The sequence below is a fragment of the Mustela nigripes genome, chromosome 7, assembly GCF_022355385.1.
Source record: "Mustela nigripes isolate SB6536 chromosome 7, MUSNIG.SB6536, whole genome shotgun sequence".
NCBI lineage: Eukaryota > Metazoa > Chordata > Mammalia > Carnivora > Mustelidae > Mustela > Mustela nigripes.
Window position 1 is genome coordinate 7,492,670 of NC_081563.1, and position 12,199 is coordinate 7,504,868.

The 12,199-nt window shown below is 56.4% G+C and overlaps 1 protein-coding gene across 1 annotated transcript; it reads left to right on the plus strand.

Annotated features, from left to right (window-relative positions):
- The first annotated feature begins 2,284 nt into the window (after window positions 1–2,284).
- Window positions 2,285–9,562, plus strand: C7H2orf50 (chromosome 7 C2orf50 homolog). The gene is made up of 4 exons (XM_059407531.1): window positions 2,285–2,769; window positions 6,674–6,713; window positions 8,588–8,788; window positions 9,198–9,562. The coding sequence occupies exons 1-3, from the start codon at window positions 2,351–2,353 to the stop codon at window positions 8,777–8,779; spliced, it is 651 nt and encodes a 216-aa protein (XP_059263514.1). The 5' UTR covers window positions 2,285–2,350; the 3' UTR covers window positions 8,780–8,788; window positions 9,198–9,562.
- The last annotated feature ends 2,637 nt before the right edge of the window (window positions 9,563–12,199 follow it).

Here is a 12,199-nt window from a genome sequence, read left to right on the forward strand (position 1 = left end):
AGAGAGATCTAGGGGACAGGAAGGAAGCCTAAACTAAGCAGGCAAAGACTTTCCCCACTGCAGTCCCGGCCCTCCCGGAGCCCCGCCTCTCCCTGCGCCTCATCTGGTGACCCCCATTTCTGCTTGCTCCCATCTCTGCTCAGTGACGTCACTCCGGCTCCACAGGCTCCCGACGGGAACCTCTTCCCCTGGCCCGAAGTGGGAGCTCCCGCCCAGGCCTAGCCCTCGGCCAGCAACTCGGGAAGGGGCGGGGTCTACAGGTGGTGGGCGTGGCTTCTCGAGCAAGCCCCACCCCACCTGGCCCACAGGGCGGTCGAAATCTCTCAGGTTGCTACCACCTGGCCCAGGATGAAGAGTTCTACCAGAACCTACCTTAAGGTCCTTCTGGGATTGAGGGAAATCCATTAAAATACAGCTCCAGCAACCCCTAAATCCAAGGATTTTTGTCCTGTCCTGGAAGGTTGTATAGAAAGTTACATCACAAGGTGTGGGGTGTAAAAGGGGCAATGACTTGCTCAAGGACATCCAGCAGATGTCCTGGCAGAGCTGGCAGAGCTGGGACTGGAACCCAGTGTCCTGATTCCCTTTGGGGGGTCCCCCAGGCTGGGCTTACGCAGACGCACCCAGAGTGGATCTGGACACTTTTTGGCTCAGTGACTGAAGAAAGAGAATGTGTTCAAGCTGGACTGGCAGGCGAAGTCTTTCTTTCTGCAACATTTTTATTTTGAAAAATTACAAACATATAGAAACGTTGAAAAAAGGGTACAGTGCACAACCATATACCCATGACTAGATTGTACAATTAACATTTTGTTGTATTTGCTTTGTCACATTTCTATTTGTCCCTCTACCATCTGTCAGTCTGAAATAGTTTCTGAATTAAAGACGAACCCGCACAGAAATATTCAGCCTCTCTATACATCAAGCCCTTAGTCATCCTGGATGTCCCTGCTGGCCTTTTTGGTCCTGTTCCTTGTCTCTGGAGCATGTGGCCAGGTATCTGAGCAAACTGCATGTCTGTTCCAGGCTGTTCCAGGCTGCTCCACGCCTCAGCCTGCCACTGAGCTTACAAGAAGCATCCCATGCAGTGGGCACTGACCGTCTGTACACACACACACTCAGGGGACCTCTCCCAGAGTTTCAAGGAGGTCAGAGCTGCCACTTCTCGGCAAGATAGGGACTGGTCCTGGCTGTGCTGGGGGCCCAGCTGCCGAAGAGTTATTCAGCCACCGGGACAGCCTCCTTCTCGGCCCCTGGGCATTCACCCCATCCACCTTTACTGGGAAAACATCAGGATCGTAGAAGGCCAGCCTGCCTGTCCCAGCTCTGGAGGAAGAACACAGAAGAGAGGAGAGACAGCCCCACTGGCCCCACAGCCTCTACTTTCAGACTGATGTCACTCGGGCCCCCCTCAGGTGAGTGCTGGCTGTCACCCCGTCTCTGCTGCAGCCCTCTGCCTGAAGCCAACGTGGGCTTCCCCACCTGGGCCGTGGCCGTGCTACTCCCAGTCCTCTTGTTCTTTCCTGAGGGTTCTGGTTCTTTCCCTTGTGCACCAGCTGGGAGGAGTGCCTGAGGGCACCGGCTGAGGCCAGCAGGAGGGGCCTGGAGCCACAGAGCGACCTGGGCCCCACTGGGTCAGAGCAGAGTCACAGCCAAAGGCTCAGAGCATGAATCCCTGCCCTCTGGTTCTCTTTGTTTCCTTCAGATGATCTAAAGTCAAGGCCAAGCCTCAGGGTAACCTAAGGACCTTGGACAGGCACTTAATTTTACTGGCGAGGGCCTCCGTTCCCTCCTGGGTTGAATGGGGTTGGAAATCTATGTCTCGGAGGACCCGGCGGGTTGAGCCATATGAACGATGGCTTTGTTAACCTTCCAGGCTGATGCGGCTAGAACAGGTATTAATGGCAGAGTCACTAATTTCCCCTCACCCGCCCCTGCTCGAGCCGAGCATCGTCCCCCACATCCCAGCATCCAGCATCGGCTGTGGCAGTTGGAGGCCTAGGCCCAAACCCCCGCATCCTGTCTGCTGAGGAGCCGGGACCCGGGGCTTTTCTTATGGCCCCAGAAGCCAGGGCTTTGGTCTCCCCCATCCCAGTGCTGTTTTGGGGTCTCCAGCCAGGGGGCCTGGGGTCAGAGCTGAAGAACAGCTGAGCCAGGCCTGGCACAGACGCAGAAACTCTCTCCAACTGCCCCCCCACCGGGGTTCAGATGTCACACACACACACTGGGAGCTGCTGGTCCCTCGTCCCCTCGGCAACAGTCAACACAGGCAGACGCTGGAAACACAGCTCGGCTCAAGCGCCCTCCCCAGCCCGCATCAGCCACTCCGGGCTTGGGGTCTAGACAGCTAATGAGGGGGACCCCTGCACAGACTTCCCAGGGGTTGGGGGGGTCCCGGAGCGGTCCAAGTTCAGACCGGAGCCGCCGCGCTCTCTCTCTCTCTCTCCCTCTAACTCTCCAGTCTCTATTTCTCTCTGTCTCTGTGTTACACACACACACACACACACACACACACACACCCATGGGGAGCCGCCCTGCCCCAGGGTTCCCGAGAACCACGTCAGCTGGGTACCGGCTGCCCTTGACCAGACTGTCAGCCTTGGACTCCACAGCCCCGGGTGGCCCTGCGGTGGGCAGGGGTCTCTCCGGCAGTCGCCAAGCCCCCCAGGCCCCAGAAGCAGAGCGGTTGGGCCAGGGGACAGACGGTGTGAGGCAGGATCAGCTGTGGAGGGAGCTCGTGGAGGCCGAGAGGAGGGGCCAACAGCGCTGGTGAGTGCCCTGCCCGACCCCCAGCCTAACTCAGGGTCTAGGAAGCTTCTGGAAGAAGAGAAATCCATGAGAAGGAGGAACCCAGCAAATGGGTGCTGATGGAAAAGTGTCCTGGGCCCACCTGGGGCCTCGAGGGTGGAAGGGAAGGGGGGCAGGTGACCCACCCACCGGGTGACTCGCCTCTCTCATTCCGGGGTCCCACCGGCCTTTGGAAGAATCCCTCACGGGCGGGCCAGGAAGTCATGGCAGCACTGGCCGGGGGGGGGGGGGGGCGAGGGGAGCACCCTGGCCCTCTGACCCAGGTGAGAGACATCCTTCACGCGTTTGTTCAATCCAGACGTTTCTAGGATAGAGCCACCATCAGGCTGCAGTGAGGGACAAGGCAGGCCCAGACCCGGTTCCTTGGCGCCTCTCTCAGGACAGGGCCGCGCAGAAGCGAGCAGAGAGAGGACGAGGGTCAGGCAGTGAGGGGAGGGTGGGCGCCTTCTTCTTACAGAGGCCCCTCCGGGGAGGCACGTTGAGGCGGAGACCTGAAACCTGAGAATAGGCCGAGAAGAGTTCGGTGTGTTTAAAAACAAAGCAAAGCAAAGACTGTCCCTGTGGCGGCTGGGAGCCCCAAGAGGAGCAGTAGGAGGGACACCTCACACACTGGACGGTCGGATGTGTCCGTGTAGTGAGGCCCCAGCGAGGGCTTTGAGGAACAGCACAATGTGATCTGCCAAAATCTGAGGAAAAATTCAAGCCATGTTTTTGTGGTCGGATTCTGACGACTGCGGACGGGCTGGAGTGAGACTGTGTGCGGTGTGTGCGGTGTGGGGGCTCTGTGGGGTGTAGGGGATGGGGTGTGTGTATGTGTGTGGTGTGTACGTGTGTGTGTCTGCTGTGTATGGTATGTGCATGGTGTGTATGGGGGTGTGTGTATGTGGGTTTGTGTGGTGGGTGTAGGGTCGTGTGTGTATGTGTGCTGGATGCGGGGTGTGTGTATGTTTGGGGGGCAACCTGAGCAGACTTGGGGCTCTGTGAGTGCGCAGGAGAACCGGGCGCTGAGCGGCTGTGGGCGCGGGGACAGGGGTTCGGGGACTGTGCCTCCAGCTCCGGGGTGAAGACGCGAGAGCTGAGTGGGGTGTGAAATGCCAAACCACATCCAGGTGGCCTCCCTGGAGGTGGCGGAGTGGCACCAGTCAGGAGCTGGGCGACGGCCCCACAGGACAGAACGCGGGGAGGAGGCCAGGCGTTGAGGAGAGCGAGAAAGGAAGTGACCGCTAAGGGACAGGGGGTTTCTCTTTGCGGTGACAAAAAGAGCGGGGAGGGTGCATGACTCTGAGTGTACTGGGAACCACTGGACCAGACCCTCTGCACGGGGGACCCTTACAACATGTGGATCTACTCTCGACGGAGGCAGCACTCACAGAACGCTGGTGCGGCAGGCGTGACAAGCCCCCCCCCGGAAGGATGACATGTGTCCCGAGCGATGAGGCCACAGCACTCAGCTGGCAACAGTCACTTGCTGGACAGCAAGTAGCCAGGAGACCGAGAGAAGCTGCCAGAAAAGAAGGGGTCACAGACCCCAAGAAGAAAGAGTTCAGGGAAATCCGGAGCTGTGCTCCCAACAGGAATATGGCAGGAGCCATCTGTAGAATTTTCCATATTCTAGTCACAGCCTTAAAAAAGGTGACAAGAAACTAGTGAAATCCTTATTAAGGATGTATCTTGTCCAAAATATTATCTTTTTGGCATGGAGTCAATATTTTTAAAAGGGGATAATTGACATTCTTCTTGGCACCAAGTCTTTTAAATCAGGCCTGTATCTGAAGTCTCAGGGCCCAGGAGATGTGCCCCATAAACCCACCTCCTGGGGTCTTTCTAGACAGAGAAACTGAGGGCCCAAGACCACAGTGACCTCGCTCAGGGCCACACAGCCAGCAAAGCAGGCAGCAAGCAGAGCGAGGGCAGGAACCCAGAGTTCCCGCCTCCTACCTCACTGGCTCTCGCTAAGTCTTCGTGTGGCTCTGAGGTTAAGGTCCCTGCTTTCTGTTAGTTCAAAACCAAAGCTCTTGGAACATGGCTACCGCGTGACAAGCCAGGGGTGATGGTGAGTGGAAGGGTCAGGACACCTGGGGAGGATGGGGGGAGAGGAAGCAGGGGGAAGCTGATGAGGGAACAGGAACCCCAGGAAGGGTCAGGTCGGGAGGTTCCCAATGACTCAGGAGGGTAGCTTGAAGACAGGGAACTCAGTCTGAAGTCTGACTATGGAACAATGAGGCAACTTGGAAAGGAACAGAAAACAACCTCTAGGGAAAAAAAAAATCTATAACGTTGAAATACAAAACACAACTGAAGTGAGCCTTCATAAACCCAGATTCATCACAATTGCTCAGAAAGACAAGGAGGGGGAACACATGGAACCCTGGAAAACAGAGCAAGAAGATCCCACATACCTTCCAACAGAGCTCTCCAAGGGGAAACTGGGAGAGATCAAATACCGGAGGGGAAAGCGTCTTGAGAATTTTCTAGAACCGCAGAAATGCACGCATGCATGGATACTGGAGAGTGTCCTCCACAACATGAAAGTAAACAAGGAAGGAAGGCCCAGGACCCCAAAAGCGGAGACCCCCAAGGAGAGGTCAGGACAGCAAGAGGGGGTCTTGGGCAGCAGCCCTCGTGGCAGCAGGGCGACCTGGGTTCCCAGACTGCAGCTTCTACAACAAACTTGAAAAAGAGGGTAGATTACCCGTCGCGCTTGCCTGTGTGGGAGATCATAGGGGGAGGGGCTTTACAATCTTGTTGGAGGGTTTAGAATCAGTGAGCTGTACACAGCTAAGAAAACCAGGAAAAAATGTGATCATAAACTCTAGAAAAAAACTCCAGGTTGTCCAAGGAACGATTGGAGATCCCATGGTCCTAGATAGCCACTCTGTGAACAGTATCTAGAGAAGCCCGAGGGTATGAACAACGCACACCGGTCCTCCCAAAATCTACGACACAATCATTTTAGAAGAAATGAGGGAAAGGAAACGGAGCACGAAAGCTAACTCAGCATCTCCCATAACAGAAAGTCCACAGATACGCTTGCAGCGTCAAAAACTCAAGAAATGGCAATCTAGATTTATTATTCCAGAATATGACCATGGCAGACCCAAAGAAATAGCAAAAGGGCTAGAAACGTGACCGGAGGCTGTGGGGTTCGGGGGCTGGGAGGTTTGGGGTAGAGGAGCCTGTTTTTATTGTAAGTCTTACAGAATTGTTCAGCTTCTTAAAAACAGTTTAAAATAAAAATGAAATTAGCAGCCCTGTCCTGGTCTCCAGCCCAGTGCCCACCTTCCTCTGTGGCACACACTGCAAGGCTACCAAAAAAGTGAGGTTTTGGGGGGCGCCTGGGTGGCTCAGTGGGTTAAGCCTCTGCCTTCAGCACAGGTCATGATCTCAGGGTCCTGGGATCGAGTCCTGCATCGGGCTCTCTGCTCTGCACGGAGCCTGCTTCCGCTCTCTCTCTCTACCTGCCTCTCTGCCTACTTGTGATCTCTCTCTGTCAAATAAATTAAAAGTTAGAAAAAAATTATTTTAAAAAAGTGAGGTTTTTCTTCACAAAGTACTTAAGGGCTCCCACCGGGCTCTGAAAGCGCAGAGGGCTTGCACCCTTGCCTTCCCCATCACGGGCCACCACCACTGCGCCACACCTGCCACTCCGGGAAACGTCACTAATTATTGAAACACTGGCTCGGTGTAGAGTCGACATGGTTGGCTTAGGGTGTTTGTTTCACTTGATCCTTTTAGCTCCCGCGTGACGTAATAAATGCACCCACGGCACTGACTCATTCACCTGACACAGTGAAATCCATTTGCAAAAAAGAAGTCGCAGAAAGATGTGACACTGCCCCCTCCCACCCTGTGTTTTCCTTTCCAGGGCTCAGCACTGGAGTTTCCTGAAAGACTACGACCCCTTGGTAAGGCCAACGGCGTTCCCGTCACGCAGACGTGCACAGGGATGTGAGCACATTCATCTCACGTTTCCAGGGGACCTACTGTGTGCTGGGTGCGGGAATGGACGGAGACAAATACATATATACTGTCTTGTTTCAAGAAACTCGGGGTCTGGGGGAAAGAAAATGCTTAGAGCGCGTTTAGGTATTAGTTTTCTGCAGCGTTTCTAGATCTTATGATGACGAACCAGCTGGCAATGTTGGGTGTCCGCTTCGGAAATGCTTGTCCCCATGAGGATGTCAGAGTGGCAGTGAGTGGAGTGTGTGTGGTGTGCCGTTTGGGGATCAGCTTGGGTGAACATACGTTGTAAATGAATTCTCCTGCTTTTAAAGTCACCACTTCCAATCCGTCCTCCACGTTGCTACCAAGGTAATCTTCCTAAACCACAAAACTGGCTCTCTCTCTCCCCCGCTTAAAATCCTTCAATATACCTGCATTTCTCCGGGCGGCTCACAGCGCTTCCCATGATCTGCCTCCCCATGCTGACCTACACATTATTTTAGCCGTGCCTTTGTGCACGCTGTTCCCCTGCCTGAAATGCCCTTCCCGCCTCGGTCAATCCTATTCATCGCTCAAGGGCCTCCCTCTCTCTGGAAATCTGTCCTTCCTGAGCAGGCTCCCTCAGATCCTCCTGTTGGTTACTCGACAGCATATCCAATCCGCTCCTCTGAAAGAGCCTGTCACGTTTCGACGATCGACTTCACCAGGCTGGGGTCTCCCTAAGAGAAAGGAGAAAGCCAGCTTCCTCGCTGTCCCCCACCCACCAGCCGTGCCCTACCCCTCAGGACCTAACAGATACTCAGCACTCGGTTGATGCTGGATAAATGACCAAATGTTGGATGAATGTGGCCCTAAGGATGGTCAATGAACCAACCTGGAAAATGAGCAGTGGGCCAAGTGGTCCAAGCAGTGGCCACGCCTGGAGGAGGTTTAGGGGAGGTTTAACTAACTTCTGCCTTTCCAGCCTGCGGGCTCGCTGTCTGCCCTGGGATAGAAGGTGTCGTTCACGAGACCTGAAGTCCCACACCGAGCTCCTGGGCTGGGCTCCCAGCCTGCAGTCTCCCTGCCAAGGGCTGGGATTAGCAACCCGATCACGGACACCTGCATCACGCCCAAAGGTGTGGGGCCACCATGGCCCGGAATTTCCCAGGGGAACGCCAGGATCCTGTTACTGCACTGGTCCTATAACTGCTGGGGGACCCAGGGTAGCCCCGAGTGACCTTGACCCGAGGGCTCCCCAGACTGTTCTTGGTTCAGGCACAGACTCACTCAGTCCCCTTCCGGTCACATGCGCGAACGTTCAGGCCCCCAGCCTGGGAACAAACCCAAGTGTCATCCGTGGCGGGAAGGCTAAATAACGTGGAACATTCGTGCAAGCCTCCCGGGGGCGTGCGGCGGAGCAAGGACAACAAGAGAGCGGCGGCCGCACGCAGAAACGTGCACGGCCCTCGAACACACGTTCCTGAGAGACGGGAGCCACCGTCTCACAAGATAAATTTCAAAACCGGGAGTCCGAGAGGCAGCCCGGGCTGCCTCGGGGGTGGGGACGGAGCCTGGGGTCTGAGCAGGCGGGTCCAGGTCGCGTGGCACGTCCCCTTCTGGGGGGCTGCACAGACTTGCTCACGGCATGGGGCTCGTGGAGCCGGACGGTTATGATTTGCGGCCGTTTCTGGGTGTGTGTGACTTCAAGGAATTCTGAGCTCCCCGGGGCCCCACAGGGATGGAGACAGCTGGAGGAAGCCACCCGCTCCCTGCTCCCGGCTCGCCTCCCTTCCCTGCTAAGGGCTGGCCCCGTGCACACCTCTCCTCTGTGACACCTTCTGTCCCCTCTCCTCAGGGCAATAGGAAGGAGCCTGTGCAGCTGCCGGAGCACGTGTCTCTCTTTTCCGACACAGTCCCCAACTCCGCCAACCAGGTGGTGGGCAGCAGGGTGAACACGCCCCTGGGGCAAACCCTCATCGGGATGGACTTCTTCTGTGTCAGTGGAGTCCGGAAAAAGAAGCTGGAAGCCGAGCTGCAGCCCGTGTAGGGGGAGGAGGTGAGTGCCGGGGTGCGGCGGGGTGGGGTGGGGGGGCTGTGGGCTGAGCTGCCCCGCGGCCCCGGTCAATGGCCCACGCTTGTCAGCCAGCCTTTCCTCCTCTCCGCGCCCCGCACAACCTCTCCGAGGGCTCCACTGGCCCGTTTTCAGTCCTGAGATTAGGACTCCAGGAGCGTGTCCATGGTCCAGGCCCCGGCAGGGCTGGGGTCTCCCTCGCAGGGTCCCTGAGAGGCAGCCCTACGTTTGCAGTCACGAGCTCACTACCTGGGTTCAAATCCCGCCCTGAACTCCGAGCAGCTGTGTGATGCTGGGCGGGTTGTTGGAACCCTCTGTGCCTCTACCCGCCCCCTCCCCATAACATGGTGTATTTGCTTCCCACTGCTGCCGTCGCAAATGGCCACACACCGAGGGGTTGGAAGAGCACACGCGCTCCATCTTACAGCGCCCGAGCTCAGAAATCCAGACTGGGTCTCGCCGGAAGGAAATCAAGGTGTGCGAGTCCTGTGTTTCTTTCCGGAGGCTAGAGGCATCTGGTTCCCCGCCGCTTCCAGCCTCTAGAGGGAGGCTGTCCACATTCCTTGACCCGTGGTTTTCTCATCTCCCAAAGCAGAATGATAGCATCTCCAGGCTCCAAACCACACCCCCCTCTCCATCTTTTAGGATATCTAAGATAATCTCTCCATCTCACAGTTCTTAATTTAATCATGTTGGCAAAATCCCTTTCGCATGTAAAGGAACATATTCATAAGCCCTGGGGTTGGGGCATGGATGACTTTGGCGGCACTTTCTGTCTACAGAACTAATAAAAGTACTGATTCTACAAGGTTGTCTTGGAGATAAATTGGGTTTGTGTGTGTTACTGCTCAGAGCAGGGCCTGGGTCATGGTGATGACGGTGTGTTTGCAGAGGACGCCCCTCTCCCGGGAGCGAGAGTAGCCTCCTGGTGAGTGACGCAGGGGAGATGTGGCTCCTCACACGGGGGCTGCTGGGAGGTCAGCCCTTGGGTCAGCTTCATTCCCGTGTGATGGTCTGGGTGGTCAGGGGTGGGCCGGAGCCAACCCGGGGGGAGCCCCCATGCAGAGCCCGAGCTGAGGCTCTGCCGGCCGCCCTGGGAACCTGTGACCCGGACCCACTCCATGCGCTCTGTGCTCTGCGGAGGACCTGGAGGGACTCGGGCCTGGGCTCGGCCACAGCAGGAAAGGGGAGCAGGGGGCCTGGGCTCCAGATGAGCTCTTATTTCCATTGGAGAGAAAGGGTGGAAGCAAGAGATATTCTGGAGCTCCTGGGGGGAGGCTAAGTCAAGGTTAAATGCAGAAGCGGGGGGTCGGATCCCATGTAGACTGGAGAGAATCATCCAGATCTTTTTTGCCCAGAGGGAGGGCAGGAGGCCGGGGACAGGTGTGGGTTCTGCCACCTGCGGACAACACAGTTATCAAGCATAGACTCTGTACTCGGCACACTCGCTGAATGGTAAGGCTTATTGCCATGATTGCAAAGGCTTATTGCCATGATTTGACAGATTTGGAAACTAAGCCGAAGACATCGTTCAGTCTGGCCGGGATTCTACAGCCAGAGAAGAGCCGGACTCACGCCTGACTTTACCAAACCCAGTTCTCCTCGGCGGGCCTCAGTCCTCACCGCTGTGAAATGGGGGCGGAGAGACTGGGTCTCAGGATGGCACCTGCTCAGCGCGCTGTCTGTGGGCGTGCAAGCAGGCCCTGCGGCTCAGCGGGCCGCCGTCACACCGCGTGACACACCATGCCACTTCTTGCTCAAGGGTCTGCATGGACTTGGCTCCAGGCCTCGGGTTGAGGCCAAGTCTGTCCATAGGTCTCCCACTACCTTGGACCAACAACTTCCTAGGGCACGTTCTCATGGCACATCACCAGAGCCCAGGAGCCAACGCAAGCTGTGCAGAGCTTTGCGAGCCCTCATCCACTAGCCTGTTAGCAGCTGAACAGGTCACATGGCCACCCCCAGGCTCACGAAGGCAAGAAAGCACACCTCACCCCCGCAGGAGCGTCAGGAGGCAAGCACCGGCTGGGTCATAACCCCAAGAAAGAGGCAGAGGCTCTGCCTGATTGCACAAGGAGCTTTAGGCAACAGTTTTCTGCAGGTGGCTTAAAGCAACACCTGGCCCGGGGCCCTGGGTCACAGAGCTGCGCGCGGATGGAGCCCTGGATTCTGCAGGTCCCAGACTGGTCCTCTCCACAGTTGGCCGAGCCCTGCTAGAGGGAGGCACCTGTCCCTGCTCCAGCTTGTGCCGACCCCGCTGTGGGGTTGAGGGTCAGGGGCTCTCAGCCCGAGAGACTGTGGGAGTCCCAGCTTGGGGGCTCAGGGAGGAAGTCTTCCTGCAGGAGTCGTCACCAAGCTGGTCCTTGAGGAACAGCCAGGCAGGTGGGGAGGGGAAGGGGTTTCTGCTCAAAGGGACAGGCACCGCCAGGAAGGGCTCCAAGGCAGGGGAGCACCCACGAGGCCAGCCCTGAGCAGAGAGCCCCCCGGGAAGAGCTGCCTTCCGCACTCCGCAGCTCCCCTGCACGGTGTCATCACGGGAGACCCTCCCCACTACCAGCCGGCCATCCTGCCCTTCCCTGCCGCGTCTGCCGTCCCCTCCAGAGGACACCTGCTTCTACCGCCCCACATCCTGGCCACGTCACCTGCCGGAGCCAAGGACACCGGGCTAAGGGGTGTCTGTGTCATGCCTCATTAGGACCCAAACAAAGGAGGCGGCTGGGCCAGGAGAAGTGGGCGCCAAGCCTCTGTGTCGGCACCAGCAAAGGCCAGGGGGACATTAGAAACAAGGAGACGAGACATCTTACTGCCCAAGGCTGGGAAGAGCTGGAAGTAGGGGCTAACCGAGCCATAGAGAGGCTGAAGGATTCTTTCTTTGCCTTTTATAACTGCTTCTCTGACCTCTCCTGCCTCATTCTCCTGTGGCAAAACCAGCATCACTGCTTTCTCTCTCTCTCTCTCTCTCATACACACACACACACACACACACACACACACACACACACACACCACTGTCCAGAGAATGTACGAGTTGAACTCAGAGTTTCTTCCTTTGCCCATAAGGGAGAAAGTGTTCAAAACAGGATGAGGGCCCTCAAAGTGATGGAGTCAGAACTAGCATGAAGGGGTTCCCACTGGTGAAATCTGGGACAAGGAGAGCAGTAAAGTGATGCCCATTCCCGACTTCACCTGTGACAACACACCCCTGACAGCTTCTGAGCAAAGCCAGTGCCCCTAAATCCCACCAAATAATAATAATAAATAATAATGATGATGATAATAATAACACCATGAGTCCATATCAATAAGTTTTAAAATGTTTAAGTAGAGGAAGAAAAGCTCTTCTTTACTGAAAAATGTAGCATAAATGAAAAAAAAAAAACCCAGAAAATCACCATT

Coding starts and splice junctions, on each gene's coding strand:
- C7H2orf50 (XM_059407531.1), top strand. CDS start 2,351: ATGAGGGGGACCCCTGCACAGACTTCCCAGGGGTTGGGGGGGTCCCGG. Junction 2,770..6,673: donor AGGAGGGGCCAACAGCGCTG/GTGAGTGCCCTG, acceptor TTTCCTTTCCAG/GGCTCAGCACTGGAGTTTCC. Junction 6,714..8,587: donor TGAAAGACTACGACCCCTTG/GTAAGGCCAACG, acceptor CCCTCTCCTCAG/GGCAATAGGAAGGAGCCTGT.